This window comes from Micromonas pusilla, assembly GCF_000151265.4.
Source record: "Micromonas pusilla CCMP1545 genomic scaffold MICPUCscaffold_6, whole genome shotgun sequence".
Classification (NCBI taxonomy): domain Eukaryota; kingdom Viridiplantae; phylum Chlorophyta; class Mamiellophyceae; order Mamiellales; family Mamiellaceae; genus Micromonas; species Micromonas pusilla.
In genome coordinates this window covers 207,232-234,794 of record NW_003315887.1, presented here as the reverse complement: position 1 = coordinate 234,794, position 27,563 = coordinate 207,232, and the positions used below count along the sequence as shown (strand labels likewise).

General features: G+C 68.6%; 17 protein-coding genes across 17 annotated transcripts; 8 read left to right on the top strand and 9 right to left on the bottom strand.

Moving 5' to 3' along the window:
- The first annotated feature begins 1,551 nt into the window (after positions 1–1,551).
- On the top strand, positions 1,552–2,559 carry MICPUCDRAFT_69428 (uncharacterized protein). The gene is made up of 3 exons (XM_003059366.1): positions 1,552–1,706; positions 1,846–2,169; positions 2,280–2,559. Exons 1-3 carry the CDS (start codon positions 1,611–1,613, stop codon positions 2,475–2,477), a joined length of 618 nt encoding a protein of 205 aa, XP_003059412.1. The 5' UTR covers positions 1,552–1,610; the 3' UTR covers positions 2,478–2,559.
- Positions 2,560–2,625: 66 nt separating this feature from the next.
- On the top strand, positions 2,626–3,033 carry MICPUCDRAFT_58620 (uncharacterized protein; the record flags this gene model as incomplete). Its single annotated transcript, XM_003059365.1, has 1 exon — positions 2,626–3,033. One exon carries the CDS (start codon positions 2,626–2,628, stop codon positions 3,031–3,033), a length of 408 nt encoding a protein of 135 aa, XP_003059411.1.
- Positions 3,034–3,180: 147 nt separating this feature from the next.
- MICPUCDRAFT_58619 (uncharacterized protein) lies at positions 3,181–3,606 on the top strand (the record flags this gene model as incomplete). Its single annotated transcript, XM_003059364.1, has 1 exon — positions 3,181–3,606. The coding sequence occupies one exon, from the start codon at positions 3,181–3,183 to the stop codon at positions 3,604–3,606; it is 426 nt and encodes a 141-aa protein (XP_003059410.1).
- Positions 3,607–3,738: 132 nt separating this feature from the next.
- Positions 3,739–4,543, bottom strand: MICPUCDRAFT_33798 (uncharacterized protein; the record flags this gene model as incomplete). Its single annotated transcript, XM_003059065.1, has 1 exon — positions 3,739–4,543. A coding segment is annotated over one exon (801 nt), but the record flags the coding sequence as incomplete, so codon positions are not given.
- Positions 4,544–6,277: 1,734 nt separating this feature from the next.
- Positions 6,278–7,876, top strand: MICPUCDRAFT_58617 (uncharacterized protein). The gene is made up of 2 exons (XM_003059363.1): positions 6,278–6,570; positions 6,728–7,876. Exons 1-2 carry the CDS (start codon positions 6,355–6,357, stop codon positions 7,784–7,786), a joined length of 1,275 nt encoding a protein of 424 aa, XP_003059409.1. The 5' UTR covers positions 6,278–6,354; the 3' UTR covers positions 7,787–7,876.
- Positions 7,843–9,630, bottom strand: MICPUCDRAFT_58616 (uncharacterized protein; the record flags this gene model as incomplete). Its single annotated transcript, XM_003059064.1, has 3 exons — positions 7,843–8,838; positions 9,041–9,343; positions 9,603–9,630. The coding sequence occupies 3 exons, from the start codon at positions 9,628–9,630 to the stop codon at positions 8,078–8,080; spliced, it is 1,092 nt and encodes a 363-aa protein (XP_003059110.1). The 3' UTR covers positions 7,843–8,077.
- A 473-nt stretch (positions 9,631–10,103) lies between these two features.
- On the bottom strand, positions 10,104–10,928 carry MICPUCDRAFT_40099 (uncharacterized protein; the record flags this gene model as incomplete). The annotated part of the gene is made up of 1 exon (XM_003059063.1): positions 10,104–10,928. One exon carries the CDS (start codon positions 10,926–10,928, stop codon positions 10,104–10,106), a length of 825 nt encoding a protein of 274 aa, XP_003059109.1.
- A 202-nt stretch (positions 10,929–11,130) lies between these two features.
- MICPUCDRAFT_33797 (uncharacterized protein) lies at positions 11,131–13,363 on the bottom strand (the record flags this gene model as incomplete). The annotated part of the gene is made up of 2 exons (XM_003059062.1): positions 12,335–13,363; positions 11,131–12,153 (listed from the first exon to the last, which is right to left on the bottom strand). Exons 1-2 carry the CDS (start codon positions 13,064–13,066, stop codon positions 11,131–11,133), a joined length of 1,755 nt encoding a protein of 584 aa, XP_003059108.1. The 5' UTR covers positions 13,067–13,363.
- A 221-nt stretch (positions 13,364–13,584) lies between these two features.
- On the top strand, positions 13,585–13,953 carry MICPUCDRAFT_58613 (uncharacterized protein; the record flags this gene model as incomplete). The annotated part of the gene is made up of 1 exon (XM_003059362.1): positions 13,585–13,953. One exon carries the CDS (start codon positions 13,585–13,587, stop codon positions 13,951–13,953), a length of 369 nt encoding a protein of 122 aa, XP_003059408.1.
- A 1,148-nt stretch (positions 13,954–15,101) lies between these two features.
- MICPUCDRAFT_17660 (uncharacterized protein) lies at positions 15,102–16,800 on the top strand (the record flags this gene model as incomplete). The annotated part of the gene is made up of 2 exons (XM_003059361.1): positions 15,102–15,317; positions 15,796–16,800. 2 exons carry the CDS (start codon positions 15,102–15,104, stop codon positions 16,798–16,800), a joined length of 1,221 nt encoding a protein of 406 aa, XP_003059407.1.
- Positions 16,801–17,079: 279 nt separating this feature from the next.
- On the bottom strand, positions 17,080–17,448 carry MICPUCDRAFT_17796 (uncharacterized protein; the record flags this gene model as incomplete). Its single annotated transcript, XM_003059061.1, has 1 exon — positions 17,080–17,448. A coding segment is annotated over one exon (369 nt), but the record flags the coding sequence as incomplete, so codon positions are not given.
- A 159-nt stretch (positions 17,449–17,607) lies between these two features.
- Positions 17,608–18,525, bottom strand: MICPUCDRAFT_40095 (uncharacterized protein; the record flags this gene model as incomplete). The annotated part of the gene is made up of 1 exon (XM_003059060.1): positions 17,608–18,525. The coding sequence occupies one exon, from the start codon at positions 18,523–18,525 to the stop codon at positions 17,608–17,610; it is 918 nt and encodes a 305-aa protein (XP_003059106.1).
- Positions 18,526–18,851: 326 nt separating this feature from the next.
- Positions 18,852–20,375, bottom strand: MICPUCDRAFT_49616 (uncharacterized protein). The gene is made up of 2 exons (XM_003059059.1): positions 19,790–20,375; positions 18,852–19,604 (listed from the first exon to the last, which is right to left on the bottom strand). Exons 1-2 carry the CDS (start codon positions 20,345–20,347, stop codon positions 18,939–18,941), a joined length of 1,224 nt encoding a protein of 407 aa, XP_003059105.1. The 5' UTR covers positions 20,348–20,375; the 3' UTR covers positions 18,852–18,938.
- A 262-nt stretch (positions 20,376–20,637) lies between these two features.
- MICPUCDRAFT_58609 (uncharacterized protein) lies at positions 20,638–21,409 on the top strand. The gene is made up of 2 exons (XM_003059360.1): positions 20,638–20,726; positions 20,895–21,409. The coding sequence occupies exons 1-2, from the start codon at positions 20,653–20,655 to the stop codon at positions 21,250–21,252; spliced, it is 432 nt and encodes a 143-aa protein (XP_003059406.1). The 5' UTR covers positions 20,638–20,652; the 3' UTR covers positions 21,253–21,409.
- Positions 21,410–21,787: 378 nt separating this feature from the next.
- On the bottom strand, positions 21,788–22,756 carry MICPUCDRAFT_58608 (uncharacterized protein; the record flags this gene model as incomplete). The annotated part of the gene is made up of 1 exon (XM_003059058.1): positions 21,788–22,756. One exon carries the CDS (start codon positions 22,754–22,756, stop codon positions 21,788–21,790), a length of 969 nt encoding a protein of 322 aa, XP_003059104.1.
- A 176-nt stretch (positions 22,757–22,932) lies between these two features.
- MICPUCDRAFT_33783 (glycosyltransferase) lies at positions 22,933–23,617 on the top strand (the record flags this gene model as incomplete). The annotated part of the gene is made up of 1 exon (XM_003059359.1): positions 22,933–23,617. The coding sequence occupies one exon, from the start codon at positions 22,933–22,935 to the stop codon at positions 23,551–23,553; it is 621 nt and encodes a 206-aa protein (XP_003059405.1). The 3' UTR covers positions 23,554–23,617.
- A 480-nt stretch (positions 23,618–24,097) lies between these two features.
- Positions 24,098–26,713, bottom strand: MICPUCDRAFT_40091 (uncharacterized protein; the record flags this gene model as incomplete). Its single annotated transcript, XM_003059057.1, has 1 exon — positions 24,098–26,713. One exon carries the CDS (start codon positions 26,711–26,713, stop codon positions 24,098–24,100), a length of 2,616 nt encoding a protein of 871 aa, XP_003059103.1.
- Between the last annotated feature and the right edge of the window lie 850 nt (positions 26,714–27,563).

The following is a 27,563-nucleotide window of genomic DNA, read 5'->3' as shown; positions in this document are numbered from 1 at the left end:
TCAACGTGCAACGCGTCATCGACACGATCGCGAACCCGCGCGGGATCGTCGCGCTCAGCGCGTGCGAGCGTTCTTCCACGCTCGCGCTGCCGTCCCTCGGCAGCGGCGGCGGTGGGACGGGCGGCGAGGGCGCCGCGTCGCGAAGAGGCGGCGTCGTCGTGCACGACTGCGTGAATCATCTCAGGCGCGTTCTCCTCGCGTTGGTCCCTGTACGACCGCGTCGGCGTGGTGAACGCCGATCCTTGTGGACTTTACTTCCCGGCGTATCTCTCCGCTCAAGGTCCCTCGCTTTCAATCCCGACGCACACACCTCGGCGCCTTTCAACTCCACCCCTGACGCCTTTGAACTCCACCCCGATATCATCGCTCGCGCGGACGGACCCTCGACGCTCGTCAGCCTCTCCGAGGTGGACGCGCACCGCGGAGACGTCGCCGCGTTGGCGCTGAACGAGCGCGGGACGCTGCTCGCGAGCGCGTCCACGCGAGGGACGATCGTGCGAGTGTTCGCGTTGCCGTCGTGCGACGCCGTGTGTTCGTTTCGAAGGGGCGCGTTGGGGACGGTGATTCGGACGCTGCGATTCGCGTCCGCGACGGGCGGCGGCGTCGGCGGCGGCGAAAGAGAAGAAGAAGAGGAAGAAGAAACGCTCGACGACGGCGCGTTACTCGCGGCGTCCAGCGAGACCGGGACCGTGCACGTGTTCAGAGTGGACACGTCGACGAGCTCGGACGGGGATCGCGAGCGCGACGGAGGCGACGGCGGCGACGACGCCGCGGACGCGAGCGCGAGTTCGACGCCGACGAGCGCGAACGGCGGCGCCGCGGAGATCGCCGGCGTCTCGCGACGCGTCGACGCCGTCGCCGCGGGCGCGCGAAAAGTCGCCTCCGGCCTCGGCGGCCTCGCGATGAAGCTCGCGAAGGGCGCGGTCAAAGCCGGCGCGGCGGTCGCGTCGAGCGCGCCCGTCGTCGGTCGCGAGCTCGAGCGCAAGCGCGACGTCGCCTCCGCCAAGCCGCCTCCGTCTCGCGCCGCGGATGGCGGCAACCGTCTCCTCGCGGGCGAGTGCGCGCTGCTCGTTGATCGCGACCAGGGCAGGGCGAGGGTCGTGACGATCAACGGCGACGGGCTGATGTGCGAGTACGGGCTCGATTTGGGGGGTAGGGGTAGGGGTAGGGGTAGGGCGGGCGCGAAGAAGAGCGGGCGCGGCGGCGGCGGCGGCGGCGGCGGCGGCGCGGCGGGGAAGTGCGAGCTGGAGAGGGAGTGTTCTCTCGCCGCGTTGCGAGCGTCGGACGGCGGCGTCGGCGGCGACGCGCGCTGGCTCGACCGCGAGGAGCGGGACGTCGCCGCGGACGTGTCCGCGTCGATGGCTGCGTCGGTGTTCGATCGCGCGTGAGCGAGAGAGGAGGGTGGTATCGTCCGCTCGGGGGGCGGTTTGGGTGGCCGGCGACGGGACCGGACGAACGGTTTTTTGAGCGACACGACAAGCACACGAGCGAGCGCGGGCAGTGACATTGACGGGACGATTTTTTTCTCCTCCGAGAGGACATAAATCCGCGCGCGCGACCTTTCGCTCCCGCGTCACCCCCCGCTCGACTTTTCATCCCCGAAGAGCGTCATGGGACTCCTCACCAAGCTCGTCGGCGTGTCCATCAAGCAAGGCGTGCTCATGGCCATCATCGCCGCGCTCCCGTGGTGGTGGTTTGGCTACGCGGTGCGTCCAGCGTCCCGTCGTCGTTAACAACCCGAATTCTTTGCAGAGCCACCACGACGATAATCGCATTCGCGCTCTGTTGCGACCCTGACGCTCCCTCCCCCGCTCGCCCGCCGTCGCCCCAAAAAAATTACACCAGGGCCTGACCGAGGCGGACCTCGAGAACCCCGCGAAGTTCGCGGAGGCGTCCGTGATGATGTCGTTAGGCCTCGTCCTCTTCGTCGGCGGCCTCGCGTACCGCGGCCTCCCCTTCGACCTCATCCCGGACTGGATCCCGCTCTTCGGGAAGCTCGACGACCTCGCCGCGGGCGGCGTCGCCGGCGCCGGGTGCGCGATGATGTACTTCGGGTGGCACTACGGCACCGGGCCGAAGCCCACGGAGGCGATCGCGGTCGCGAACGCGCTCGCGGTCGCGAACGCGCACCTCGCGCCCGCGAAGAAGGCGGCGATCGCCGCGATCAAGGCAAGTTGTTACACGCTTCACGTTTTTCACCCGTCCCTCGGTTTCAACACTCGATCGCTTCCCCTTTCAACTGACCGATGCACGCGTGAAAATTATCATCCTCACCGCAGGCGTTCTACGCCGTCGCCAAGCCGATCGTCCAGCAGCTGGCGCCGCACGTGGAGAAGGTGTACTCGGAGAAAGCGCTGCCGCTGATCAACGCCGCGCGGGCGAAGATCATGAGCGGGGCGTACGAGGAGTACCTCCTGCAGCTCGCGGCGAACAACCCGGGGTTTTTCGGTAAGTTGCTGGGCGCGAAGGCGGCGTGAGGGCAGCGCGACGCAAACTTTTTTCTGTTCGTCTGGCGCCACGAGTTGTAAATGTAATTTATGAATGAGAGAACGATGAGATCACCACGTCCCACACTTCCCGCGCGCGCGCGCCGTTCGCATGCTTCGTCGCGTCGCGTCGCGCGCGATGAGCTCGTCGTGCGTCTCCGCGCGCGCGCTCGTCGACGGCGGCGGCAGGACGACGCCGACCGCGCGCGCGATGACGACGACGACGACGCATCATCATCATCTTCTTCTTCATCATCATCATCATCATCATCATCATCATCACCGCCGCCGTCGCTCCGTCTTCTCCCGCGCCGCGTCCACGTCCGCGTCCGCGTCCGCGTCTCCGCCGTCGTGGGCGTCCGACCTCGCGTCCACGCTCCCGCCGCGCTTCGAGCGCGCGCCGTCGACGTACTGGGACCTCGACGCCCCCGGGCAGCTCCACGGCGAGGACTCCATCATGGCTGCGCTGCACGCCTCGGGCGACTTTTTCCGCGTCCCGAGGTGCGTTCTACACACTGGTCCCCATACGACCGCGATCGCGTGGTGAACGCCGATCCTTAAGGACTTTTGCCGGCGTGTCTCTCCGCCCACCCCCCGGTTTCAATCCCCGTCCTCGACGCCTTTCAACGCCAACTGACGCCTTTCAACTCCACCCCGACGTTCGCTTGTATGGAACGACCCTCACAGGCTCCTGATGGACGCGCCGAACCGAGAGCTCCTCCTAATCCTGCGCACCGGCGCGAAAACCGCGGGGCACCCACGGTGGACGCACGGCGGGTTCACGTCGCTGCTGATGGACGAGATGGCGGGCCAAGCGTACGCGGAGTTCGTGCAGCCGACGCGCGGGATCGGCATGACGGCAAACTTGACCGTCAACTTCGCGTCGCCGCTGCCGACGGACTCGGACCTCCTCGTCGTCGCGGGCGTGGAGAGGACGGAGGGGAGGAAGGTGTGGCTCAGGGTGGAGGTGCGCGACGGGCCGAGGCGCGCGTGCGAGGTGGACGGGAGAGCGGCGAGGGGGGCGAACGTCGAGGACGACGACGCGGGGGGGGGCGGCGAGAGCGAGGGGACGTTGTTCGCGTCGGGGAGCGCGCTGTTCATCGTCCTCGCGAAGGATTGATTATTCGATCGATCGAGCGATTCGATCGAGGACGCGCGCCGACGCGATGAACATATGACGGTCTAGTAGAGAGCATTTCGTTTCGTTTCGTCTCGTGCGCGCGTCCGTGGGTAGTACGTATCGTGTTCGCCGGCTGCAAAAATGTTTCGTGTCACATCGCGCGTCTGTCCTACGGTAGAAGAGCTCGAGCGCCTCAGGCGCGCGGCTGTGCTCTCGTCGGCGTCGGCGTCGCCGCGCTCGATCGATCGCGTCGCGTCGAAGCATCGAATCAGCGCACCTGCACGACGCCCGCGTTGATGAGCTTCTGCACCTTCGCCATCACCGCCGGGTTCTTCTGGTGCTCCGCCGCCGCCTTCGGATCCGTCCCGAAGTCGTTCAGAACCTGACGCATCACCGGGTCCTGAAGGATGTTCTGAATCTCCGGGTCCGCCATCGCGCGCGCCTGACGCTCTTTCATCTCCTCCTCGCTCACCTGCCCGGTGCTGCCCTTTTGGATCTCGACCATCGCGCGTCGCAAGCCGTCCTTCAGCTCTTCGTTGTTCGGGTCGTGCGCGAGGCCGGCTTGGTACGTCTCCAGCGCCTTGTCGAACTGCTTCGTGAAGAACTCCACGTGGCCCTTGCGCGTGTACCCCTTCGCGAACGTCGGCTCGAGCTCGATGCACTTTTCCGCATCCTTCGTCGCTTCGTTGAACGCGGCGAGCTTCGTGTAGCACGCGGCTCGGTTGGAGTAGACGCGATGATCGTCCGGGTTGCGCTTGATCGCTTCGGTGTACTCTGCGACCGCCTCGGGGTACTTCTGCTCTTTGAACAGCGTGTTCCCGCGCTCGCGCGCTTCCTCCGCTTTCGCCGGGTCGATGTACGCGGCGACCGTTCGATCCTTGAGGAGTTTCTCCGTGTCGTTTTTGCGCTTGAGCGTGTCCGCGTTGCGATGCTCCATGAGCGACTTGGCGTACACCTCGATCGCTTCCTCGAGCATGTCCTTCTTCACGAGCGCGTTCCCCTTCCTCGTCATCGCGCGCGCGACCATCTTGTAGTCCACGCGCAGCTCCCGGCCCTTCTCGATCGCGTCGTCGCAGCACTCGATGCACGCGTCGTAGTCCCCCTTCTCGAAGTTCACCGCGGCTTTGTTGGTGAGGAACGAGACGTCCTCGTCGTCGAGCGCGATGGCGGCGTCGTAGTGCTTCAGCGCGAGGTCAAAGTCCTTCGCCTTGTACGCCGCGTTCCCAAGCTCCTTCTCTCTCTTCGCCTCAGCCTTCGGCCCGGTCGGTTCCGGCTCAGTTGACGTCTCCATCGGCGTCGGCGGCGTCGCGGACGCGGACGCGGGCGTCGCGGACGCCGTCGGCCGCGGCGGCGGCGGCTTCGCCGCCGCGCCGCCGCCCTCCACCGGCTTTCCCGTGATGTCCACTGGGGCCTCGCCCTTCGTTTCTCGCCAAACGGCCCCCCGCCTTTCATCGCCTCCTCGCCGCTCATGACGTTCAGCCCGAGCGCGAGAGATAGCACCTTCATCATCCGTTCATCCGACATGTACTTTGAAAACGAGCTCGGGTTCTTCTGCACGTCCGTCAGCATCGCGACGAAATCCGGCTGAGCGAGGAACCCGCGAGTGGTCGGGTCCATCGCGATCTTGCCGTACAGCTCCGGCGAGGAGAGCATCTGCCCGATGCCTCCCATCGCGTCCGCGGGCGGGCCCTGCGTCGCTCGGATCTCCGCCTGCTTGACGTCCGCGAGTCCCGATCGCAGCGTCTCGTTCGTCGGATCGATCTTCAGCCCCTCGTCGTACGCCGCGATCGCTTCCTCGTACTTTCGCAAGCCGTACAGCGCCGCGCCCTTGCGTCCGTAGCCCTTCGGCCAGTCCGCCTTGGCGGCGATGCACGCGTTCGCGTCCTCGAGCGCGGCGTCGAATTCCTCCACCGCGGCTCTCGCCGCGCTGCGGTTCGAGTAGAAGACGTGGTTGGACGGGTCCGCGCCGATCGCGGCGGTGAAGTGGTCGATCGCGTCGCGGTAGTTGCCCGCGCTGAACGCGGCGTTGCCCTTGGCCTGAGGTGGACGCGACGCGAGGAGTGGGGAAGAGGCGGGGGAGGATTCGCGGCGGGCGGGCGCGACGTCAGGTGTGGGGACGATCGATCGCGCGGAGGCGCGCGCGCGCGGGGGGGGTAGGGGACGCAGGGCGCGCGAGGGAGAGTCGTCCGCCGTCGCGAACGTCGCCGACGAATGGAAGCGTCGCGAAGGAAGATGGAAAGTCGTGGCGGATCTCGGTCGCGGATCTAAACGTCGTCGCGCGACGCGACGCCACGTCGATCGATCGCGACGGGGAGGAGACGCGCGCGCGGAGGCCGGGCGACGACGCGCGATCGCGTACCTTGTGTTCGTCCGCCATGGTGATGCGCGGGGTCTCGCGTGAACGTCGCGTCTCGCGGAGTGATTCCGACGTGAGACTGACTGATGTCGGCGGGAGCCGCGGAGGCGCGAACGCGAGAGGAAGGAAGAGAAGGAACGACCGGAACGCGCCACGCGCCAGCCGACGACGGATAATTTTAGACCGTCTTTCGGGATTTAAATTCGCGCCGTGTGATATTTATTTCGCGCGACTTATGGGCGGGTACGGGTGCCGTGCCGCGCGTTCGACGGACGGAAACGCGCCGCTCGCCGGTCGCGCGTCGCCACTCCGTCGCGCGCTCCACCGCTCTCGCGCGCGTCCCGCCCGGAGGCGCACGAACGCGCGCCCGCCGCGCTGGGGCCCGGCCCGCGATGAACGCGCACGCGGTCGCGACGCTGACCGCGTCGACGTCTTACGGCGGCGCGGGCGGCGGCGCGGCGCGGCTTCGAAAAAGCACGACGACGACGATGACGAGGCACGGTCGCGTCGGCGACGGACGACGACGCGGCGGGACGACGATCGAGGCGAAGATCTGGACGAACGACGGAAGGCGGAAGGCCGCGGAGATGATGGGGCTGACCATGGAGGTGCGCGCGTCGAGGGACGCGCGACGCGCGGACGGCTTCGCGGCGAGCGCGGCGTCCCGTCCCCCGCGTCGTCCGTTCGTTTGGATTTTTTTTTTTGTTCTTTTTTGACGCGCGGATCCGCCCCCCCGCCTCCTCCCCCCGTCGTCGTCGTTCGCAGGAAGCGATGGAACCGAAGACCCTGAAGCGCGCGTTCCGGAAGCTCGCGCTGAGGTACCACCCCGACATCGCGCGCGAGGGCGCGGACGCGGGGAAGTTCGCGACGCTCCAGGACGCCTACCGGATCCTGAGCGAGGGGGAGACGATGCGAGACCTCCCCGACGATCTCGAGTGGAGCCATCACGACTGGCGCTGGCAGCAGCGGTATAAGGACGACGCGCACGGCGGCGGCGCGCGCGGCGACGGCGACGGCGAGCACGCCGCGGACGCCAGCGCGAGGACGATCACGGAGGAAGAGAGGAAGGCGAAGCTCGAAGAGCAGCTGCAGAAGATGGCTGGCGCGCCCGTCAAAAGAAAACGACGGAAGATCAAACCTCTGAGCGAGACGGCGAAGCCGACGCCGCAGCCGTCCGCCGCGGCGTTCACCGAGGTCTTCGCGTCGGAGGACGAGGACGAGGAGAAGGAGGAGAAGAAGAAGGAGAAGAATGAGGAGGAGGATGGGGACGACGCGGCGGCGAGCGCCGCTTCGTCGAGAGCGGACGACGACGGCGGTCCTTCGACGAGCGGCGGCGCCGCCGCCGATACCACCTGCGACGTCAGCGACGGGTGCTCCACGGAGGAGGAGTACTCGCCGCTCGACGCGGACGGCCGCGCGGCGTTCAACGCGCGAAAGACGCGCGGGTACCAGAGCGACCGGCACTCCACTGAGAGCGCGCACGATCGCCTCAACGCGCAGCTCGCCGGTTTGCAGCGCAAACGCGTCATACGCGCGCGCGCGATGGGCATCGACCTCGACGTGGAGAAGAGGAACGAGGAGAAAGACGCGGAGGTCAAGGCGTACAACGCGCGGTCGAATAAGACGCGGTTTTACGGCGGCGTCGGGTTGCAGCTGGAAGAGAGCACGCCGGAGCGTTTCTTGCGGCTCGCGAAGCTCGCGAAGGAGTGGAGGGAACAGAGAGGGTTGTCGGACATGATTTACGAGAGCAACGGCGAGCGTTTGAGCGCGAGGGAGTTGTTGCAGGCGGCAGTCGAAGGCGCGTCCATGGGCGCGTGCGCGTGATGAAGGAAGGACAGAGAGCGAGATCGCGGTCGAGACGACGGACCAGACGACGTTAGAACAACATTAAATCGTATTCGTATTGAGAACAACAAAAATATGAAATGACTTGCGTGCGGAATATCATAACAGAGCGCATAATCTCTCGCGTCGCGGACGCGTGCATGAATGGTGGTGGTGGTAGTAGTCGTAGTAGTAGTAAGTAATCGGTGTGGGCAGTCCAAGGATGGCATCCCCCACGCGGACAAAGTCCAGCCGCCGCGCCGCGGCGTCCGCGAAAAAAAAAATCGTCCCTCACGTCGCCGCGCGCGCGGGTCTGTGCTTGCGTCGGTGCGTCGGATCCCTCGCCTTGGGCGTCACCGCGATGTTCCCGACCATCACCTTAAACGTCGCCGCGGGTAAGCTATCGTGCGTGGGCGACCCGCTGCGCGAGACGAGCAGCGGCGGCGTCTGCCCGCGGAGCGAGGGCGACCGCTTGGCCGCCGCCGACTTCACCTCCGCGAGCGGCGTCCGCGACGGCGGCTTCGACGGGCTCATCACGCTCGCGGGATCGCGCGCGGACGGCAGCGACGTCGTCGTCTCCGTCACCGACTGCTCCGGCGTCGTCTTCGCCGCGAGCGACTCCGCGCGCGCGCGTTTCCGTCCGCCGCCGCGCGCGTCGCCGGAGCTCGTCTCCTCGCTCGCCTTTTCCTTTCCCTTCGCCGTCGCCTTCGGCGGAGACCGAGACGCCTTCTTCGCCTTCGCCGTCGTCTTGGCGCCCGTCGCCCTCCGGGAAGTGCCGCCGCCGCCGCCGCCTCCTCCCGCGTTGCTGTGATCGCTCCCGCCGCTCGGGGTCGCCCCCCCCGCGCCCGTGCCCGTGCCCGTCGCCGTCGCCGTCGCCGCGCCGGCGTCGATCCGTACCGTCTTCGTCCGCGGCGTCGGCGCGTCCGGGGACGTCGGCGCCCACTCGTCCGTGCCGTCGCCCGCGCGCTTGAACCGCGGGGACGTGTACAGCGCGTGACGGATCTGGCTCTTCCAGTGCTCGTTGGCGGTCAGCAGCCGGCAGCCGCCGCCGTCTGCGCGATGGACGGGGGGGGGAGGGGGGGGGGAGGGGGGGAGAGCGGAGTCGGCGAGCGCGGCGAGGCGCTTGAAAAAGAAACCGCGGGAGCGCGTCACCGCGCGAAAAAGAAAGAGACGCGGTTCTCGCTTTCTCGACAGCTGGCGGGCGCGAGGCGCGCGCGGGGGTTGACGCGCGCGACGCGCGGTCGGGGCGCGCACGTTTCGACGCGATGCGGCCTTTCTCCTTGCACGTCGCGTATATCTGCCGGAGCCCGGCGCTGTTTCGATGAATGCCGCGGGGGGAGGGGAGGGAGGGGGCGTCAGGACGCGCGCGCGCGATGGCGCGACGTCCGCGTCGTCGTCGCACGTGCCGGGAAAGAAAAATGTAACGTTCGAGCGACGACGACTCGACCCGGGCGCGAGTTCGAGGCACGGACCGCTTATTCGGCTGCGACGCGAGGGCGTAATGAACGAGGTCGTGCACGCTCGTGAACGCCTGCGCTTCCGCGCTTCCGCCGCCGCCTGCGCCTCGGCGAGGAAGGGCGAGGGGGGATGAGGCGATGTTAGTCTAGCTAGATAAGACGGTGCCGCGGGGGATACGAGCGTGACGCGGCAGGCGCGCGCGCGAGTGTAGGCGCGTGAACCCCGCGGAAACCGCGCCGAGCTGGGATGACGCGACGACGAACATCGCGAGCGACGTCTTCACGAAAAAAACGCGAGGACACCGCGTCGAAATCGCGGCGGCGTCGCCGCGAAGCGGCGTCGTCGCGGTCGTGCGCACCTCCGTCGTTCGTCTCGTCCTGACTCATCGCATGGAATGCCTCGTCCGCGTTCGCGCGATGGCGACGCCGTCGAATTCCTCCGCGGCGGTCGTGAACCTCGGACGCGTTCGAAATGCGCGCGAGAAGAGGACGCGGGCGGGCTCGCGCGTCCGCCCCGTCTCGCTCGCCGTGCTCGCGCGCGGGCGAGTGCGCGGAAGCGGGATATTTTTTATCTGACAGAGATCTCGGTGCGGTGCGGATCTGATGCGGTGCGGTGTTCGGGCGACTTTTCGCGGCTTCGAGTCGAGCGAGGCGCGCGACGCGCGCGAGGGTTTCGATGCGACTAGTGTCTCACAACGCGCCGGCGCGCGCGTTCTAATCGTTCCTAAGTAGCCCCGTTGTCGTCGTCGTCGCGCGGCGTGTCTCGCCGCCGCCGCGACCCGACGTCCCCGACGACGACGCGTCCGCGGTTCGATCGATCGAACGATGGAACGATCGATCCGTCGCGTCGTTCACGTCGTTCACGTCGTCGTCGTCGTCCACCGAACGTACGCGTCTTGCACGCGCGTCCTCGCGCCCGCGCCGACGATGTCTATGCTCGTCCCGATCGCGCTCTCGCCGATCTTTTCAAAGTACGGGATCAGCCTCAGGAAGCTCGGGATGTCCGCCGCGATCTGGACGTCCAAGTCAGCGCACACCGCCGCGGCGTCGCCGCCGCCGCCGCCGCCGCCGTCTCTGTCGACGTACAACGTCGCGTCTATCCTCTCCCACAAATCCATGTCCTTAAACCCCGGGGGCAGCCTCTCCGCGCTGTTCGCGTCCGCGAACCGCAGCGCGTCGCTCTGCATTCGCACGCCGCCCGGGATCGTCGACGCCTCCGGGGGCAAGACTCGGAGATCGAACTCCGGCGAGAGCTCCCACTGCAGCAGCGGCATCCGCGTGACTTGGACGCGCCACGTCCCCTCTCGCAGCTCCGCGATGTCGTCCGCGGTGAAGACGACGCCCATGACGTTCCGCGGCGTCCGCGTCCATCGCTCCAACGACTTCGGCGAGTTCCCTCGCGCGGACGCGATGTCGCGCGGCTCGAAGACGGGCACGCGCAGCGTCTTCGCCACGCGAAAGGTCAGAAAGCGCGACGGCGGGGCGTCCGACGACGAGAGCGACGGCGACGGCGACGGCGACGCCGCCGCGCGCGTCGACGTCGACGTCGACGTCGACGCGCGGCATCGCGGACGATGCCCCGCGCTCGACGTCGACGCGCCGCCCCCGCGCGAGGCGGGCGGCGCGCCGTATCGGGCCGCGGTGGAGCACGCGAGCGCGCGCATCTCTGCGCGCGGGCACGTCATCGTCCGAGAGAGAAAAGGAACCGACGGCGGAGAACGAACGACTTTTGGCGCGATCGCGTCGGCTGAGGTGCGTTCGATGCAAACGTTTTTCACCCACCACTCGGTTTCAACATTTGATCGCGTCCCCTTTCAAGTTGACCGATGCACTTTTTCGTTGCAAAAATGCTTTCATTATTTATTGTCATCGATCGATCGACTCCCTCTACGCCGGGAGGTCGTTCCCGACGTTGTACGCCTTGAACGCGTTGAACCCGTCCAGCGCGGTCGTGCATATCATCCCCGGGATCTGATGATGCCACCGCAGCTCCTTCGGATCCCTCATCCCCTGGTGCACGAACATGAGCTGCGGCGGGAGATCCTCGGGCGCCACCGCGTTGTCCCCGGCGGCCATCGCCGCGGCTTCCTCCTCGGCGTCGCGCTCCACGGCGAGGTCCCACACGCACACGGTGTGGTCCGCGCTCGCGGTCGCGAGCATCGCGCCATCGAACCGCGCCCACTCCACGCTCGTGACCGGTCCGCGGTGGAAGGAAAAGTCGGCGACGCATCCCTCCCCCGTCTTTCCCGACGCGTTCGCGTCGCCGCTGCCGCCGTTTCCGAATCGCCGCAAATCCCAAATACGCAGCGAGCCGTCATCCGCGCCCGTCGCGAGCATGCAGTTCGCGACGCGGTTCCACGACATCACGTTCACGTCCGCGTCGTGCGTCTTCACCCGCAGCGCGGGCTTTCCTCGCGTCCGCGCGTCCCAGATGCACACCGTCTGATCCGCGGACGCCGTCGCGAAGACGTCCTTCTCCGCGGGTGACCACTGCGCGTCCTCGACGCTCGACGCGTGCCCCGCGAACGGCGCGTTCTTATCCACGATCCACCGTCCGCCCTCGCGCGGCTCCCACAGGTGCACCGCGCCGTCGTTATCTCCGGTGATCAACCGACCGGGGGTCACGGGGGACCAGTCCACGGCGTAGCCCTCGGAGGCGTGGCCGGTGAACGCGTGCCGCGGCGCGACGCGTTGCGACGTCGCCTTGGTCGAATCCGCGTTCGCGTTGGACCCCGCCTCCGGCTCCCCGACGCTTCGCATCAGCGTCGTGAGCTGCGGCGTGAGGTCCCACACCTGCACGACGCCGGTGGACCCCATCGTCGCCACGACCGCGGGCTTCTGCGGCATGCACCGGCATCGGTTCACCGCGCCGTGATGCGTGATCTTTTGCACGCTCAGACGCGGACCCACCTTCGCGCCCGCGGCGTTGACGTCGTCGTCGTCTGAGGGTAATTGTCCATACGAAGCGAAGTCGGGGTGGAGTTGAAAGGCGTCAGAAGCGGAGTTGAAAGGCAACGCGGGCGGGGATTGAACGCGAGGGACCCTGGGCGGAGAGGCACGCCGGGAAAAGTCCTTAAGGATCGGCGTTCACCACGGCGACGGGGTCGTATGGGAACCAGTGTATAGAACAGAACGCACCTGAGTCGCTCTCCGACTCGCTCGCATCGCTGTCTTCGTCGACCTCCTCCGTCGTCTTCTCTTTCTCTTTCCGCCTCGTCTTCCGCAGCTGCGTCACGCGCATCAGCGTCAGATTGTTCTGATGCGCTTTCGACGCTTGCGTGCCCGCGACGGCGAACAGCGCGTGCGGGAAGTGCCGCCTGTCGTCGCCCAGATCGTCGGGCATGACGTCGAACGAGAGGCACGGCCACTCGAGCTGCCACGCGTGGAGGCAGTCGTACGCGGTGGGATCGTACTCGAGCTCCTCGTCCGCGTCCATGCCGTCGACGCCGGGGCGCCACACCTCCGGGCGCTTCGGGAGGTCTTCCGTCCTGGGGGAGGAGAGGGGGTGGGAGGGAGGGTCAGCGGAGGAGGGCGGAGGGAGTCGCGATCGATCGAGCGAGGCGAGGCGAGGCGGCGCGAATTCGTTCGTCGACGCGACGCGCGCGCGGGGCGCGGGAGGGAAGAGAAGGTGGGTCTCGACGTGCCCGTCCGCGCCGGCGGCGCCTTCGTCGTCCTCGTCCATCATGTCGTCGTCGTCTTCCTCGCCCGTGATCGTCGTGATGCCCTCCTCCCACTCGTCGTCGGAGTTGGATCTCTTCGCGGCGGCGGCGGATCCGCCGCCGGATGCCTTCTTTTTCTTCGAGCTCTTCTTGATGCGTCCCATGGCGTCCTCCGCGCGTTCGACGACGACGTTCGCTTCGACGCGCTCGTGGCGAGAGAGAACGCGCGTGGCGAGGTCGCGGTGCGGGCGCGCGTGCCTTGCTGCCGTGCGTGCCGCGAGGCGACGAATGCCGCGAGGGTCGAATTCAATTCGCGCTCCGGACGAGACGAACTGAGTGCTCGCGCGGAAAATCCGCCGCCCTTCTCCGCGCGAGACGACATCAGTGTTCCCGCGCGTCGTCCGTCGCTCATCACTGCGCGTCGCGCCGCTCGCTTCTTCATCGACCGCGCGCGCCAGGGCGGGCGGCCGCGCGTCACCGAACGACGATGCGCCGGTAGCGCGTCGAACGACGTCGCGAGCGCGGTCGGCATCGACGCGGCGACGCGCGTCTGGTCGCGGCGCGCGCGAGGTCGGCACCGCGTCGCGATCTCGTCTCTCGTCTTCTTCGCGGCCATAGGGGGCGCGGCGCCTCTCTCGCCTCTCTCGCCTCGCCGTCGCTCCGCCGACCGCCGATCCGCGCGATGCCGTCGACGCGGCCGCCGTCGCTGTACGAGCTCCTCGGCGTCGAAAAGGACGCCACGCAGGAGGAGCTCAGGGCGGCGTACCGAGCCGCGGCGAAGGCGCATCACCCGGACGTCAACCCGAACGCGGAGGCTGGCAAGTTTGGGAAGATAGCCGAGGCGTACGACGTGTTACGGGACCCGGATAAGCGCCGTCTGTACGACTCCGTGGAGGACGGCGGCGGCGGCGGCGGCGGCGGTAGTGGGTTTCCCGGGTCCACCGCGCGAGGCGGCGGCGGCGAGCCGTTCGAGAGGCGGTGGGAGGACTTCTACGGAAAGTTCAGGCGCGTTCTACACACTGGTCCCCGTACGGCCGTGTCGGCGTGGTGAACGCCGATCCTTAAGGACTTTTGCCGTCGTATCTCTCCGCCCAGGGTCCCTCGCTTTCAATCCCGACACACCTCCCTCGACGCCTTTCAAGTCCGCTTCTGACGCCTTTCAACTCCACCCCGACGTTCGCTCGCGTGGACCCTCAACCCTCAGCGAGGAACACCTGCGCCGGCGGAAGAAAGTCGCGCGCGACCTAGAGAGAGAAGCGGAGGAGGAGGCCGCGTGGTGGGCGCACGAGAAAGCGCACGCGATCAAGATGCAGCGCGAGTATCGCGTGCGCGTCGCGCGCAACGAAGGCTCGAGAGCGGTGCGTCGTCCGCTCGTCGCCGGCCGCGCCGCCCCGTCGTCAGCGCGGGGGACCCTCTGGTTTTTTTTTTTGGTTTTTTTTTGGTTTTTTTTTTCTTTCGCCGCCGCCGCCGCCGCCGCCGCCGCCGCCGACCGACCGACGCCCTTCTCGCCGTTCGCCCCGCCCACAGGACCGCGTCGCGGTGAAACTCGAAGGCATGTGGCAGACGAAGCGAGGGATAGGACGCGTCGACGTCGCCGTCGTCCTCGCCGCCGCGGGTTTCGTGGTGCTCTCGGGGGCGTACCATCGCGCGTCGACGCCTACGCCGACGCCGACGCCGGGGACGGGGACGGGGACGGACGCGACTCCCGCCGCCGCTGACGCCGCGGAGCGCCGATAGAATAGCGGACGCGAGGCGCGTTCTTTTCTTTGTAATCTATCTTTCGAATTATGTACGCGGCTCGTGATACCGCGCGGCGGCTGCGTCGCCCCCCCGCCGAGCGAGAGAACAGAACGCTGCCTCGGCCGGCTGAAAAAAATTGTAATTTCGCGAGCGGTCCGGACGTACGCGTACGTCGAGATCACGTGATCTGACTGCGCGCCATACAATTCTATCCCCGAGTACGACGAGCGTCGCACGTTTGCCAGTTGTCGCTTCGTGCGTTCTCGTCCTCTGTTGTTCGCTCGCAACTGCACGTGACGTTCGTTTTTTTTCGCTCGCGAAATCACTCCTTCGCCGCACACGCACGAACTCCCGTAAACACACGACACGATGGCTGCTTTCGCCGCCGCCGCCCCGGCCCTCACCTCCCGCGCGTTCTTCGCCAAGTCCTCCGTGACCAAGGCGCGCGCGTCCGCGAAGATGCCCCGCGCGGCGTTCAAGGTCGAGGCCGCGAAGAAGTCCGTCGGCGACCTCAAGGAGGCGGACCTCAAGGGCAAGACCGTCTTCATCCGCTGCGACCTCAACGTGCCGCTCGACGGCGCGAAGATCACGGACGACACGCGCATCCGCGCGGCGATCCCGACGCTCGAGTACCTCGTCAAGAACGGCGCGAAGGTCCTCGTCACCTCCCACCTGGTGCGCGTCTCCGGCCTTCCCTAGCTGTCGCGGAAATATCGCCGCGGTCTTTATCCTCCGCGAATTTTCTTTTTCCCCGTCCGTCCGGACGCGCGCGCCCGTCGCGCGTCGACGGCGACGTCGATCGCGCGCGTGCTTTCGAATCAAACCGACGGGACGCTCGCGGATGGTCTCATCTCGCGCGATTCGAGCGCGCGCGCGATCGACGCGCGCGCTCGCCGCGATCGCCGCGTTTTCGGAAACTCCGATCGCGCCACTCTGGCGACCCTATCCAAGCGCGATAGAGGCGCTCGGGCGTCGGTTCGCGCGTGCGGTTTGCCGCGTTTTTTTTCCGATGCTTAAACGTTTTCGATTCCGCCGCCGCGCCGCGCCGCGCCGACGGTCGCTCCATCGCGACTCGACTGACGTTTCATCTCCCCCCACCCGTCGTCGCGTCGCGCCGCTTCGCATCCTCCCTCCCTCTCTATTGACGTATCAGGGCCGCCCGAAGGACGGCCCCGAGGACAAGTTCCGCCTCACCCCCGTGGGCGACCGCCTCGCCGAGCTCCTCGACTGCTCCGTCACGAAGATCGACGACTGCGTCGGCGACGTCGTCAAGGACGCCATCGCCGGCATGGAGAACGGCTCCGTCTGCCTCCTCGAGAACGTCCGCTTCTACAAGGATGAGGAGAAGAACGGCGCCGACTTTGCCAAGCAGCTCGCGGAGCACGCCGACCTCTACGTCAACGACGCGTTCGGCACGGCGCACCGCGCGCACGCCTCCACGGCGGGCGTCACCGAGTTCCTCTCGCCCTCCGTCGCCGGGTTCCTCCTCCAGAAGGAGCTCGACTACCTCGACGGCGCGGTCTCCAACCCGGAGCGCCCGTTCTGCGCCATCGTCGGCGGCAGCAAGGTGTCCTCCAAGATTGGCGTGATCGAGTCCCTCCTCGAGAAGACGGACAAGATCATCCTCGGCGGCGGCATGATCTTCACCTTCTACAAGGCGCTCGGCAAGTCCGTCGGGTCCTCCCTCGTCGAGGACGACAAGATTGACCTCGCGAAGGAGCTCATGGCCAAGGCGGAGAAGAAGGGCGTCAAGATCCTCCTCCCCACCGACGTCGTCGTCGCCGACGCCTTCGCCGCCGACGCCAAGACGCAGACGGTGTCCGTCGACGACATCCCCGAGGGCTGGATGGGCCTCGACATCGGCCCGGATTCCGTGAAGTCGTTCCAGGATGAGCTCAACGAGTGCAAGTCCGTCATCTGGAACGGCCCCATGGGTGTCTTCGAGATGGATGCGTTCGCGAAGGGCACGTTTGCGATCGCCGACACGCTCGCGAACCTCGACGGGATCACGATCATCGGCGGCGGCGACTCCGTCGCCGCGGTCGAGAAGGCTGGCCTCGCGGACAAGATGTCGCACATCTCCACCGGCGGCGGCGCCTCCCTCGAGCTCCTCGAGGGCAAGGTGCTCCCCGGCGTCGCCGCGCTCGACGAGGCGTAAGCGTCTGTCGATGAAGCGTCGATCGGTTCATTTGGAACGCGGTCGACGATTCTTTAGACGAAGGCGTCGAACGGCGCGCGACGTAGAGCGTCGACCGACGCGTCGTCTGCTTGTCGGTGTGTGTGGTGGTCTATAGAGTTGCGCAGCGGGTTCGCGGAGATCCGTCGAGATGGTTCGTTTAATAACACGACGAACGCGAACCGTACATTTACGCCGTAGACTCGCTCCCGCGTCTTCTTTCCTCCGCGCACCGTCGACCGACCGACCGCGCTCGTCACGTCACAACGCCGCTCTGATCTGATACTCCGCCGGCGCGTCCCGAAGCGACTCCGCGGCCGCGAGCCGCTGAATCCCGATGTAGTGCGTCACGACGCCCTTCGCGTCTCTCAGCGGCGACATCACGAGCGAGTTCACGAGCGTCGTCCCGTTCTTGTGGTAGTTTAGAACCATCCCGACGAACTCCTCGCCGCTCGCGAGTTTTTTCCGCATCTCACGCACCGTCTCCGCGGAGGTGCCGTCGCCCTGCAGAAACCTGCAGTTCCTCCCGATCACCTCCGCGGGGCCGTACCCCGTCTGCGTGAAGAAGTTATCGTTGGCGTACACGATCGGCGCGTCCGCCTCTTTCATGTCGCAGACGCACAACGCGTGCGGCGACCACGCGATGAGCCTCGAGGTCGTTCCATACGAGCGATGATATCGGGGTGAAGTTGAAAGGCGTCAGTAGGAGTTGAAAGGCGTCGATGGCGGGGATTGAAATCGAGGGATGGGCGGAGAGATGCGACGGCAAAAGTCCTCAAGGAACGGCGTTCACCACGCCAACGCGGTCGTATGGGGACCAGTGTGAGACAGAACGCACCTCGAGAGCGCCAGTCGCACGCCCCCGTCCACGCTCTCGAGCGTGCCGTTCTCGCTCGCGGGCGCGACGGACGCGCCGGTGTACCAGCTCTCGCTCGGCGCCGGCGCGTTCCGCAGCGCCTCCACCGCGGGCTTTAAGATTTGAAACCACGCGTGCATGCCCTCTGCCGTCGGGTGCAGCACGTCTCGCATGCGCTCGGGGCGGATCGACGCGCCGTCGTCGGAGAGGAACGCGGAGGCGCAGTCGACGAACGCGACGACGCCGCCGCTGCCGCGCGCGAGCGCTTTCAAGCGCGCGTTGACTTCCTCGATCGCGGCGGTGTGCGCGCCTGGCTGCGCGTACTTGGACGACGGGGACGAGTTTTTTCTTCTCTCTCCGTCGAGACGGACTCCTCGCGGCTCGTCCGCGTACGACGCCGCCTCGCCCGCGGCCGGCGGCATCGAGCTCCGTCCCTTCGCGGGCCCTCTCGGCAAGATCCCCGTCAGCAGCACGCGCGTCCCCGGGAGCGTCTGCAGAATCTCGAGAACGACCGCGCGTATCCCCAGGAACGTGTCCGCGGGGCCGTCGTTGTCGCGACCCAGGTTGTTCGTCCCCACGCACAGGACGACGACGCCCGGGGGATGCCGGAAGCTCAGCTCGCCGTCGCGTATCCTTCGCAGCACGTTCTGCGTCCGGTCGCCGCTGATCCCGAACGCCCTGGCTTCGTTCAGCGGGAACCACTTCTCGAACACCGCGCGCCTTCCCGCGAGCTCGTCGTAGAACTCGCCGAACTGCGTCCCTCGCATCGCTAGCGTTCGGCATCGCGACCGCCCCGCGGTGCCGGACTCGCGCGCCTCCCGCACGAACGTGGCGTGGAGCGTCTGCCACATGTCCGCGCGCGGTTCCGGGATGGACGCGTGCGTTCGCGAGGTCTCGGCCGCGCGCGAGACGAGCCCGCCGCTGCCTTCGCCGCGACCCGCGAGGAGGGCGCGCCTCGGCGCCTCCCGCGCGTACATCTATCTTTCCCGCCGCGCGCTTTCGGTTTTCGGGTTCGCGCGCGCGCGCGGGATCTCGCGCGCGAGCTCGCGTTCGACGCGCGCGCGAGGGCGTCGCGCCCGCGCGTTCGCGTCTCGAGAGCGACGCGCGACGTCGACGCGGGGCGAGATGCGGCGGGAGCGCGCGTCGCGCGCGCGTCCCAATGCGGAAAACGCGCGGGAAGACGAGAGGTCCAGTCGTGCGCGTGCTAAAAATCCAGGTCGACACTCTCCGCTCATCACCCGCCTCTGTCCTTAAGGATCGGCGTTCACCACGCGAACGCGGTCGTATGGGGACCAGTGTAACCAGAACCCGCGTCCTCCTCCTCCTCCTCCTCCGCCTTCATGAACCGACAAAACCCCAACCGCGCGCACGCCCCCCCGTTCACGGGATCGAACCCGACCTTGTGCCACTCCCCGGCGTCGGTCACGACGATCAGCGTGCGCGGCTCCCGTCCGAACGCCACCGCGGCGACGACGCCCTCGCCGACTTTATACTGCGCCAGGCTCCACGACGAGCTGAAGTACTTCGGCAGGAAGCCCTTCACGAACGACAGCGGGCTCTTCGCGTTCTTCGACGAATGAGAAGCGCTCGGGGAGAGCGGCGGCGAGCTCGAGCTCGCGCTCGCGCTCGTCGCGTCCGTTCGCATCCCGTCGCGACGGTTCACATCTCCGTCGGTAGAGTCGTCACCCCCGGTGCCCGCGCCGTCGCCATTGGCACTTTCTCGACTCATCAACGCGTACACGTGCGCGGTGCCCTTGTCGCTCGCGACCGCGAGGTAATCGCCCTTCGGCGCGAACGCGATGGAGTGAATCGCCGCGCGGTCCGCGCCCCTTCGGAGTTCGCGCAGAGGCGCGCCCGTCGCGGTGTCGAACACGCGCACGAGCGTCCCTTTGTCCGACGCCGTCGCCAGCGTCGCGCCGTCGCGCGAGAGCTGCAGGGCCGTTCCATACAAAGCGATGGCGGGGTGGAGTTCATAGGCGTCAGTTGGAGTTGAAAGGCGTCGACGTCGGGGATTGAACGCGAGGGGTGGGCGAAGAGACGCGCCGGGAAAAGTCCTTAAGGATCGGCGTTCACCACGCCAACGCGGTCGTATGGGGACCAGTGTATAGAACGCACCTGCAGATTCCGAATCTCGCCCTCGTGCGCGGGGATGAATTTCGTGACGCCGCGGTCGAACAACTCCACGCGGACTTGCCCCCGGTTTAACCCCGGGCACGCCATCACGCACGCGCCCTCGCCCGGGGACAGCGCGCACGCGCCGTGCAAATTCGAACACGTGTCCACCTGCTTCGTCACGGCGAGATCGGAGAAGTTGTACACGTACACCTTGCGCTCGAGGACGACCACGATCTTGTCGCGCCGCAGCCGAACGCCGCGGACGTCCACTCGAAACGACAGCTCGCCGATGCAGCGGCCTTGGTGGTCGTCCCAGATCATGACCTTGTTCGGCGGGTACTTCGGTCGCTTCCCTCCGCCCACGAGCGCGAGGATGTTGCATCGGAAGAGCATCTGGACGCAAGCGACGCCGGCGTTCGCGCCCTCGAAGGTTCGCCGGTGCGTCTCCTCGAACGGGTCCGCGTTGTGGATCCTGAACCCGCGCGACGTGCTCACGGCGAAGCAGCCGTTGTCTTGGTTGAACGCCAGGCTCAGGAGCTCCTCTTTGGGCGGCGCCATCGCGTCCCCGCCTCGCCTCGCCTCGCCGCGCCCTCGGAAACTGTTGAACGATCGAGTTAAAAAGCGAACACGAGTCCCTTTTTTCTCTCAGCTGCAAAAAATTGAAACCGACCGACCGACCGCGCGAGTACGCGACCGCGTAGTACACTACGCGAACCATTTATCACTGTTTACGCGTGCGCTACCCTCACGCGTGACGTGGCGTCTCCGCGTGCGGCGTCCGTGCGCCAGTCGTTTCTCGCCCCGTCGTCGTCGTCGCCGCGGCGACGGACGCGCCACTCACGTCGTCGCGCCCCACGCACGAAATGCTCGCCACCGCGAACGTCAACGCCGTCGCGGCCTCCGCGACGCGCCCCGCGTCCCTCTCCGCGCGCCGCGGGTGCGCGCGCGCGTCCTCCCCCCGCCCCCTCTCGCGCCGCTTCGTTCGCTGCCGCCCGCATCCGCCGTCGTCGAGGAGTGGATAAACGCTCCTCCCTCCGCGTCGTCGTCGTCGTCGTCCCCGTCGTCGCCGCTGACGACCGCCTCTCTCTCCCCCCCAACCCATCAGGCTCGTCGCCGCGTCGCCGCTGCGCGTCGCGAAGACCGCGCCCAGGGCGCGCGTCGTTCGCATGTCCGCGCGCGCGGAGGAGGGCGTCTTCGACAAGATCAAGCGCCTCATCGCGGAGAACGACGAGAAGGAGAGAAAGAAGAAGATCGTCGCGTCGCCGACGGGGGTGCCGCCGCCGCCGGTCGTGCCCGTGCTCGAGCCGGGGAAGATCGGCTTCGTCGCGAACGCGGAGATGTGGAACTCGCGCGCGAGCATGGTCGGGTGGTGGAGCCTCCTTCTCGTGGAGGCGGTCGCGGGGAAGGGGCTCCTGGAGATCATGGGATTCTCCGTCGGCAAAGGGATCAACTTTACGTTTTAGAGAAAAGTCCTTAAGGAATGAAGTTCACAACGCGAACGCGGTCGTATGAGGGCCAGTGTGAGGAGAACGAACGGGGCACGACGCGAGAGCGGGTGTCGCCGCGCGCGCGCGCGCTGCGATAGGATCGATTGCGATGCGAAGATAGGAGGAAAGGCGTATTCGTCTCGTCGTCGATCGTCCGCGTTCTCGCGGTCCGCGCGCGCGTCTCGTCTCGTCTCGTCTCGTCTCGTCTCGTCTCGTCTAGCTAGTCTTCTACGAGGAGGACCGCCGTCGACCGCGCGTCAGCGGCTCGCCGTCTCGCGCGTCGTCGCGCCGGCGGCGGCGGCGCCGTCGTTCGCCGCTCGTAACGCCTCCCTCGCCTCCGTTATATTTTGGTGCAGCATCGTCTTCGCGCACGCGACTTGGGAGGACGTGCCGGTGATTTCTACCGTGCGCACGGTCGCGTTCGGGGACGCGTCGTGCAGCTTCACCTGTCGAGGCGCGGCGCGAAAACGTTACTGTAGTACGAAGGTACTGTATGTTTTTTGGCACGGCGTCAGCGCGCGGCGAAATCGAAAAGAAACGGCGCGGCGGCGGGAGAAAACCAACCCCGAACGCGCACGCCGAACGACCACACCTTCGCTCGCGACGTGTTCCTCACGCGCGTCAAGTGCTCGCCCTTCTTCCCGATGACCCCGGTCGCGACGAGCTCGACCGCGACGCGCAGGTGGTCCGTGACGGCGCGCTCGGCGGGACCCCGCGGCGGGGTCGGCGGAACCGGACGGAACCCTGGCGGAACCCCCCGCGGCGGCGCGAACTCGAACCCGAACTCGAACCGTCGCGGAACACGAACCGCCGCGGCGTCGACGTCGCGCTCTTCTTCGCGCATCGTCAACAGCCCGGTCGTGACCGCGCGTAACGCCGCGCCGAGCGCGAGCGGCGGCCACGCGCCAATCTCCAGAACCTCGTCCTCCGCCGCCGCCGCCGCCGCCGCCGCGGCGTACGCGCGCACGGCTGCGCCCGCGACGTCCCGCGCCCACGCGACGACGCCTCTCTCGCGCAGCCACGCGCCCTCGCGGCGCGTCAGCAGCAGCCGCAGCGGCGGCGGCGGCGCGCGCGGGGCGAGCGCGAGCGCGCGCGCGGACGCGAGCTGGTGCAACGCGAGCAGCGCGCGCTGCGCGGGCGTCGGTTCCTCGCGCTCGACGCCGCGTCCGCGTCCGCGCTCGCGCGTCTCGCGTCTCGCGGCGGCGTCGTCGTCTGCGACGAGCACGATGCGCTCGTGGACGCCGTGCACGCGGTCCACGCGCACGATCGCGCGCGCGTCGCTCGCGACGCCGCGCACGACCGACGGCGTCAGCGCGCGCGTCGCGAGCTCGGGGACGAGGAGTCGGAAGACGTCGAGGGAGGACGACGTCGGCGTCGGCGTCGGCGTCGGCGTCGCGCCGCCGCCGCCGCCGCCCAGAGGGGGCATCGCCGCGCGCGGCGGCGGCGCGCGCTGCGGGCGCGTCGTCCACGCGCGCGACATCGCGAGCGGCGCGCCTCGAGAAGAGGCGGCGCCAGAAGAGGAACGCGCGGCGTCGCGTCGAGCCTTGTATCGGTCGTTGTCGCGACGTCTCGTCATCGTCAACTTCGAGGAAACCGGGCCATTGCATCTCGCGCGCGCCCGCACCGCACGGTCGCCGCCGCCGCGCGTACGGGACGATGGGCCGCGCGCCCGCGCCGCGCCGCCGCGCCGCCGCGCCGCCGTCCGCCTCGCCATCGACGCGCGAAGGCGACGACGACGACGACGCCGAGACGAGGACGACGACGAGGACGTCGAAGACGAAGACAGTCTTCGTCACCGTGGGGACGACATCCTTCGACGCGCTCGTCGCCGCGCTCGACACCGCGCGCGTCGGGGAGATCTTGACGCGCAAAGGGTTCAAACGCGTCGTGATGCAGACGGGGAAGGGATCGCACGGCGCGCCGAGGACGCTCGCGAAGACGCGCGGGCTCCGCGTCCGCGCGTTCGCGTTCGCGCCGTCGATCGACGACGAGATCCGCGGCGCGGACCTCGTCGTCTCGCACGCGGGCGCGGGGTCCGTCTTCGAGACGCTGCGCGCGAAGAAGCCGCTGCTCGTCGTCGTGAACGACGCGCTCATGGGGAACCATCAGCAGGAGCTCGCGGAGACGTTGCACGAGATGGGGCATCTGCGGTGGTGCGCGCCGGAGGGGGTGGGAGACGCGATCGCGGCGTTCGACGAGACGTCGTCGAAGCCGTACCAGCCGGGCGACCCGGCGGAGGTGCAACGCGCGATCCGATCGATGTTACTACGGCGATGAGAGGCGTCGTGTTAGGTTTTAGACTACGACTACATGTACAACTACCGCGCGTGATGCTATCGCTACCTCTTCTTCTCTCTCTTCTCTTTCTTCTTCTTCTTCTTCGAGTCCTTGGAGTCCTTGGAGTCTTTCTTCTTTTTCTTCTCCTTTTTCTCCTTCGTCGTCGTCGTCGTCTCCTCGGCGGCGGGGCACTTTTTGACGACCCAGACCGCGAATCGATCGTCCACGTCCACGCACGTCGCGTCGCCCGCGCCCGCGGCGGCGCACATCGCCCCCATCGGAACGTACCGCTGCGCGACGATCCACGCCTCTCCGTCCGGTCTCAGTCGCCGTCGCGCGTCCGACAAAAGTTTCGTCAGCACGGTGAAATCCGGCTGCGCGCCGAGATGCACGGGCGGGTTGCTGAGGGTCATCGCCCATACGAAGCGACGTCGGGGTGGAGTCGTGAGGCAAAGGCATCAGTTGAAGTCGTGATGCGTCGCGGTGTGTCGGGGATTGATAGCGAGGGGTGATGGGCGGAGAGATGCGCGCGCGGGCGAAGTCCTCAAGGAACGGCGCGACGACGAACGAGGACGCGCCTGAGTATCAGATCGAACGTCTCGTCCGCGGTCAGCGCCTCCCACGCGTCCGAACACAGCACGGAGACGTTGGCGCCAGACATATCGCCGACGTTCGCGCGCGCGGCGAGCAGCGCGACGGCGTCGGCGTCGGTGAGGACGACGCGCGCGTTCGGCGCCGCGCGCGTCGCCGCGAGCGCGAGGACGCCGGAGCCGCCGCAAAAGTCCAGCACCGCGGGGGGCCCCCCTCCTCGCGCGGGCGCTCCTTTCTTCGAATGTAAACGCTCGAGCGCGCCGCGTTTCTCGCACGAGATCAACAGGAACGACGTCATGACGTCGAGCGCGCCGCCGGCGAAGAGGCCCGGGTAGGTCACCCACGGCGTCGGCGGCGGCCGCCGCGCGGCGTCATCAGACCGCGGCCGTTCGCCGCGTTCGTACGCGTAACACCCCGGGAGCGTCAACGTCGTCGTCGTCTTGAACGCGTCCGCGCCCGCGGCTTCGCACGCGTCCGCCGAAGCGTCCGTCCTCGTCGCCGTCAGCACCGCGAACGGACCATCCCCGGCCGTTACGACCACCTTCGCGTCCTCGAACAGCGCGGCCGGCAGCGACGACGCCGCGGTGTGAATCCCCTCGGAGGAGGCGCCGTAGGCGTAAAACGCGCCGCCGGGCTCGAGCCGGCACGCCGCCGCCGTCGCCGCCATCTCGAACGCAGCCTTCGTCGGGGATAACCGCGCGGTGACCGCGTGGAACTTCCCGCTCGACGGCCACGCGGACCCGGCGCGGTCGCGGCGCGCGAACCGGTTCCAGTTGGTGACTTTCCACCCGGACGCGCGCAGTTTCTGCGACAGCAGCCGGTGCGCGTCGTCGACGCACAGCATCTTGTTCCGCGTCTCGCGAACCGTCGACGCGGGGCCGTCTTTCATCGACAGCAGCGCGCTCGCGGCGCCGTCCTCGAGCGTCAGACCGAGCCGGTCGGCGGCGTCGATCGCAGCCGCGACGTCGTCGGCGGCGGGCTTCGCGACGTCGTCGGCTTTGCACCCGTACGCGCTCGCGAGCGCTCGCCTTCCCGCGCCCGTGGCGGATCGCAGCGCGGTCGTCAACAGCGGGAGGACGACGGGTAAGGGCGCGCGCGTCGTCGCGCACGCCCAGAGTATGTTCGCGAGCCCTTGGGGGGTGTGCCGGGAGGCGTTTTTCTCCCTCGAGGCGTCGGCGGCGGCGGCGGCGGTCGCGACCGCGGTGACGAGCCGTCTCAGATCTTCCATCGCGTCGTCGTGGTCGTCGTCGTCGCGCGCGTCGGCGTCGGCGTCGGCGTCGGCGTCGCCGCCGCCGGACGCGAGCTTCGCCGCCGCCCACGCCGCGTTCGACATCGCTTGCGTCGAGAAGAGGACGGTCGCGGCGTTCGACGTTCCTCCCTTCCCCCCCGCCCCCGCCGCCTCCGCGATCGTCGTCGCCGCTCTCGCGACATCCCGCGCCACCTCGCGCGCATTCGGAAGCGTCCCGTCGCCGTGCAGCACCGCGAGCGCCCAGAGCGCCATGCTCAGCTCCTGCGGCTTCGCGGACGCCCCCGACGACGACGACGACGACGACGCGACGAGCGCGCGCGTCAACGCCCTCGCCGTCGCCTCGCCCGGCGTGAGCCTCAACTTCGCGAGCGCCCACAGCGCGTTCGCCGCGTCTTGCGCGCTCGCGAGGAGGGACGACGCCTTCGAGCTCTGCGCCGCCACGAGCGCGGCGAGGATCGGGCGGGCGGCGGCGGCGGCCGCCGGGAGGGACAACGGCGGCGGCGGCGGCGACGACGAGGAAGCCTTCGCGCCGCCGCCGCCGCCGCCGCCGCCGCCGCCGCCGCCCGACGACGTCGACGTCGACGACAGCGACGCGAGCGCGTACAGCGACGTCGACAGCCCCCTGACGTCCATCGTCCCCGCGACCGCGCCGGCGCGCGTCGCGAGCGCGCTCGCGAGCGCGCGCGCCTCCGTCGGCGTCTCGCGCGACGAGCCGCGGGCGTGTAACGCGACGCATTTCGCGCACGCCCACAGCGCGACGCCGACGAGGCGGCCGTCCGCCGCGCGCGCGACCGGCGCGAGCTCCGCGATCGCGCTCGGGATGTCGCCGCCGCCGCCTCCGCCTCCTCCTCCTCCTCCCTTCGCGAGCGCGTGCAGCGCCCACGTCGCGCGCACGCACGCGCCGATGACGTGCCCCGACGGCGCGGACGCCGACGCGCCGCCGGCGCGTCGTCGCTCCGCTCCCGCTCCGTGATGCGCCGCCTCGCGCTTCCGGCTCGCCTTGCTCGAGACGCGGTCGTCGCCGGCGGCGGCGCCGTCGGCTTCGCGCTTCTTCGCGGCCGCCATCGCGGCCGCGCCCTCGGCCTCGCCCGCGCGCATCGCGTCCGTCACGCGCGCGCCGTCGCGCGGCAGCCCGGCGGCTTCGCATCTCGCGACGAGCGCGTCGACCGCGTCCGCCTTGGGCGCCTGAGAGCGCTGCAACGACGCGGCGTCGCCCGCGGCGACGCGCGCGCGGACGCCCGCGGCGGAGCGGAGCTTCTTCAAGAGCGCTCGGCGCCATTTCTCGTCCGCGTCCGCGGTCGGCGCCTCCGACGCCGCCATCGCGCGCGGCGCTCTGACGACGACGGACGCGATCCGTCGTTATTCGTCGCTCCGACGAACTCGATCAGATTCTGTTGTTACCCTCGCCTCGCGCGCTCGTCCAGTCCGCCGGCGCGCGCGGCGGCCGGCGCGCGCGACCAGGGTCGGATGTCGATGTCGTCGCGCGCCGCGATCTCCCTCGCGTCGTCGTCGGCGTCGTCGTCGGCGTCGTCGCCGCCGTCGCGGCCGACGCGCGCGTCGGCCGCGAGCGCGCGTCCCCCTCCTCGTCCTCGTCGTCGTCGTCCTCGTCGACCTCCTCCTCCTCCTCCTCCTCCTCCGACGTGCCTCGCGGCGATTCCGTCCGCGGTCGACGCCGCGTCCCTCCTCGCCGGCGCGCTCTGCGGCGCCGCCGCGGTCTCCCTCGCGTGGCCCGCCATCGCGCGCGAGCTCAAGCCGATCCGATGCGCGTCCTGCCGCGGCTTCGGCGACCTCCTCTGCGCGCGTTGCGCGGGGCGCGGGAAGCTCGGGTGCCCGCCGCTCGCGGAGGCTCTCATCCGCGCGGACGCGCTCGGGCGACGCCGCGCCGCCGCCGCAGCGCGCGCGAGCAGCGGCGGCGGCGTGGACGCGGACGACGTGGGAGCCGTCGTCGACGAGCGCGAGCGCGAGCGCGAGAGGAACGAGATGAACGAGGCGCTCAGAGAAGACGTGAGACTGTCATACTGCAACGCGTGCGTCGGCCGCGGCCGCGTGAAGTGCACGGCGTGCGACGGCGCCGGGATCGAGAATCGCTGGCTGTACGGCCCGGCGAAGGACGGCGGGTGGGGCGCGCGGGGGGAGTGGCGCGACCCGGCGAACCCGCCGCCGCCGCCGC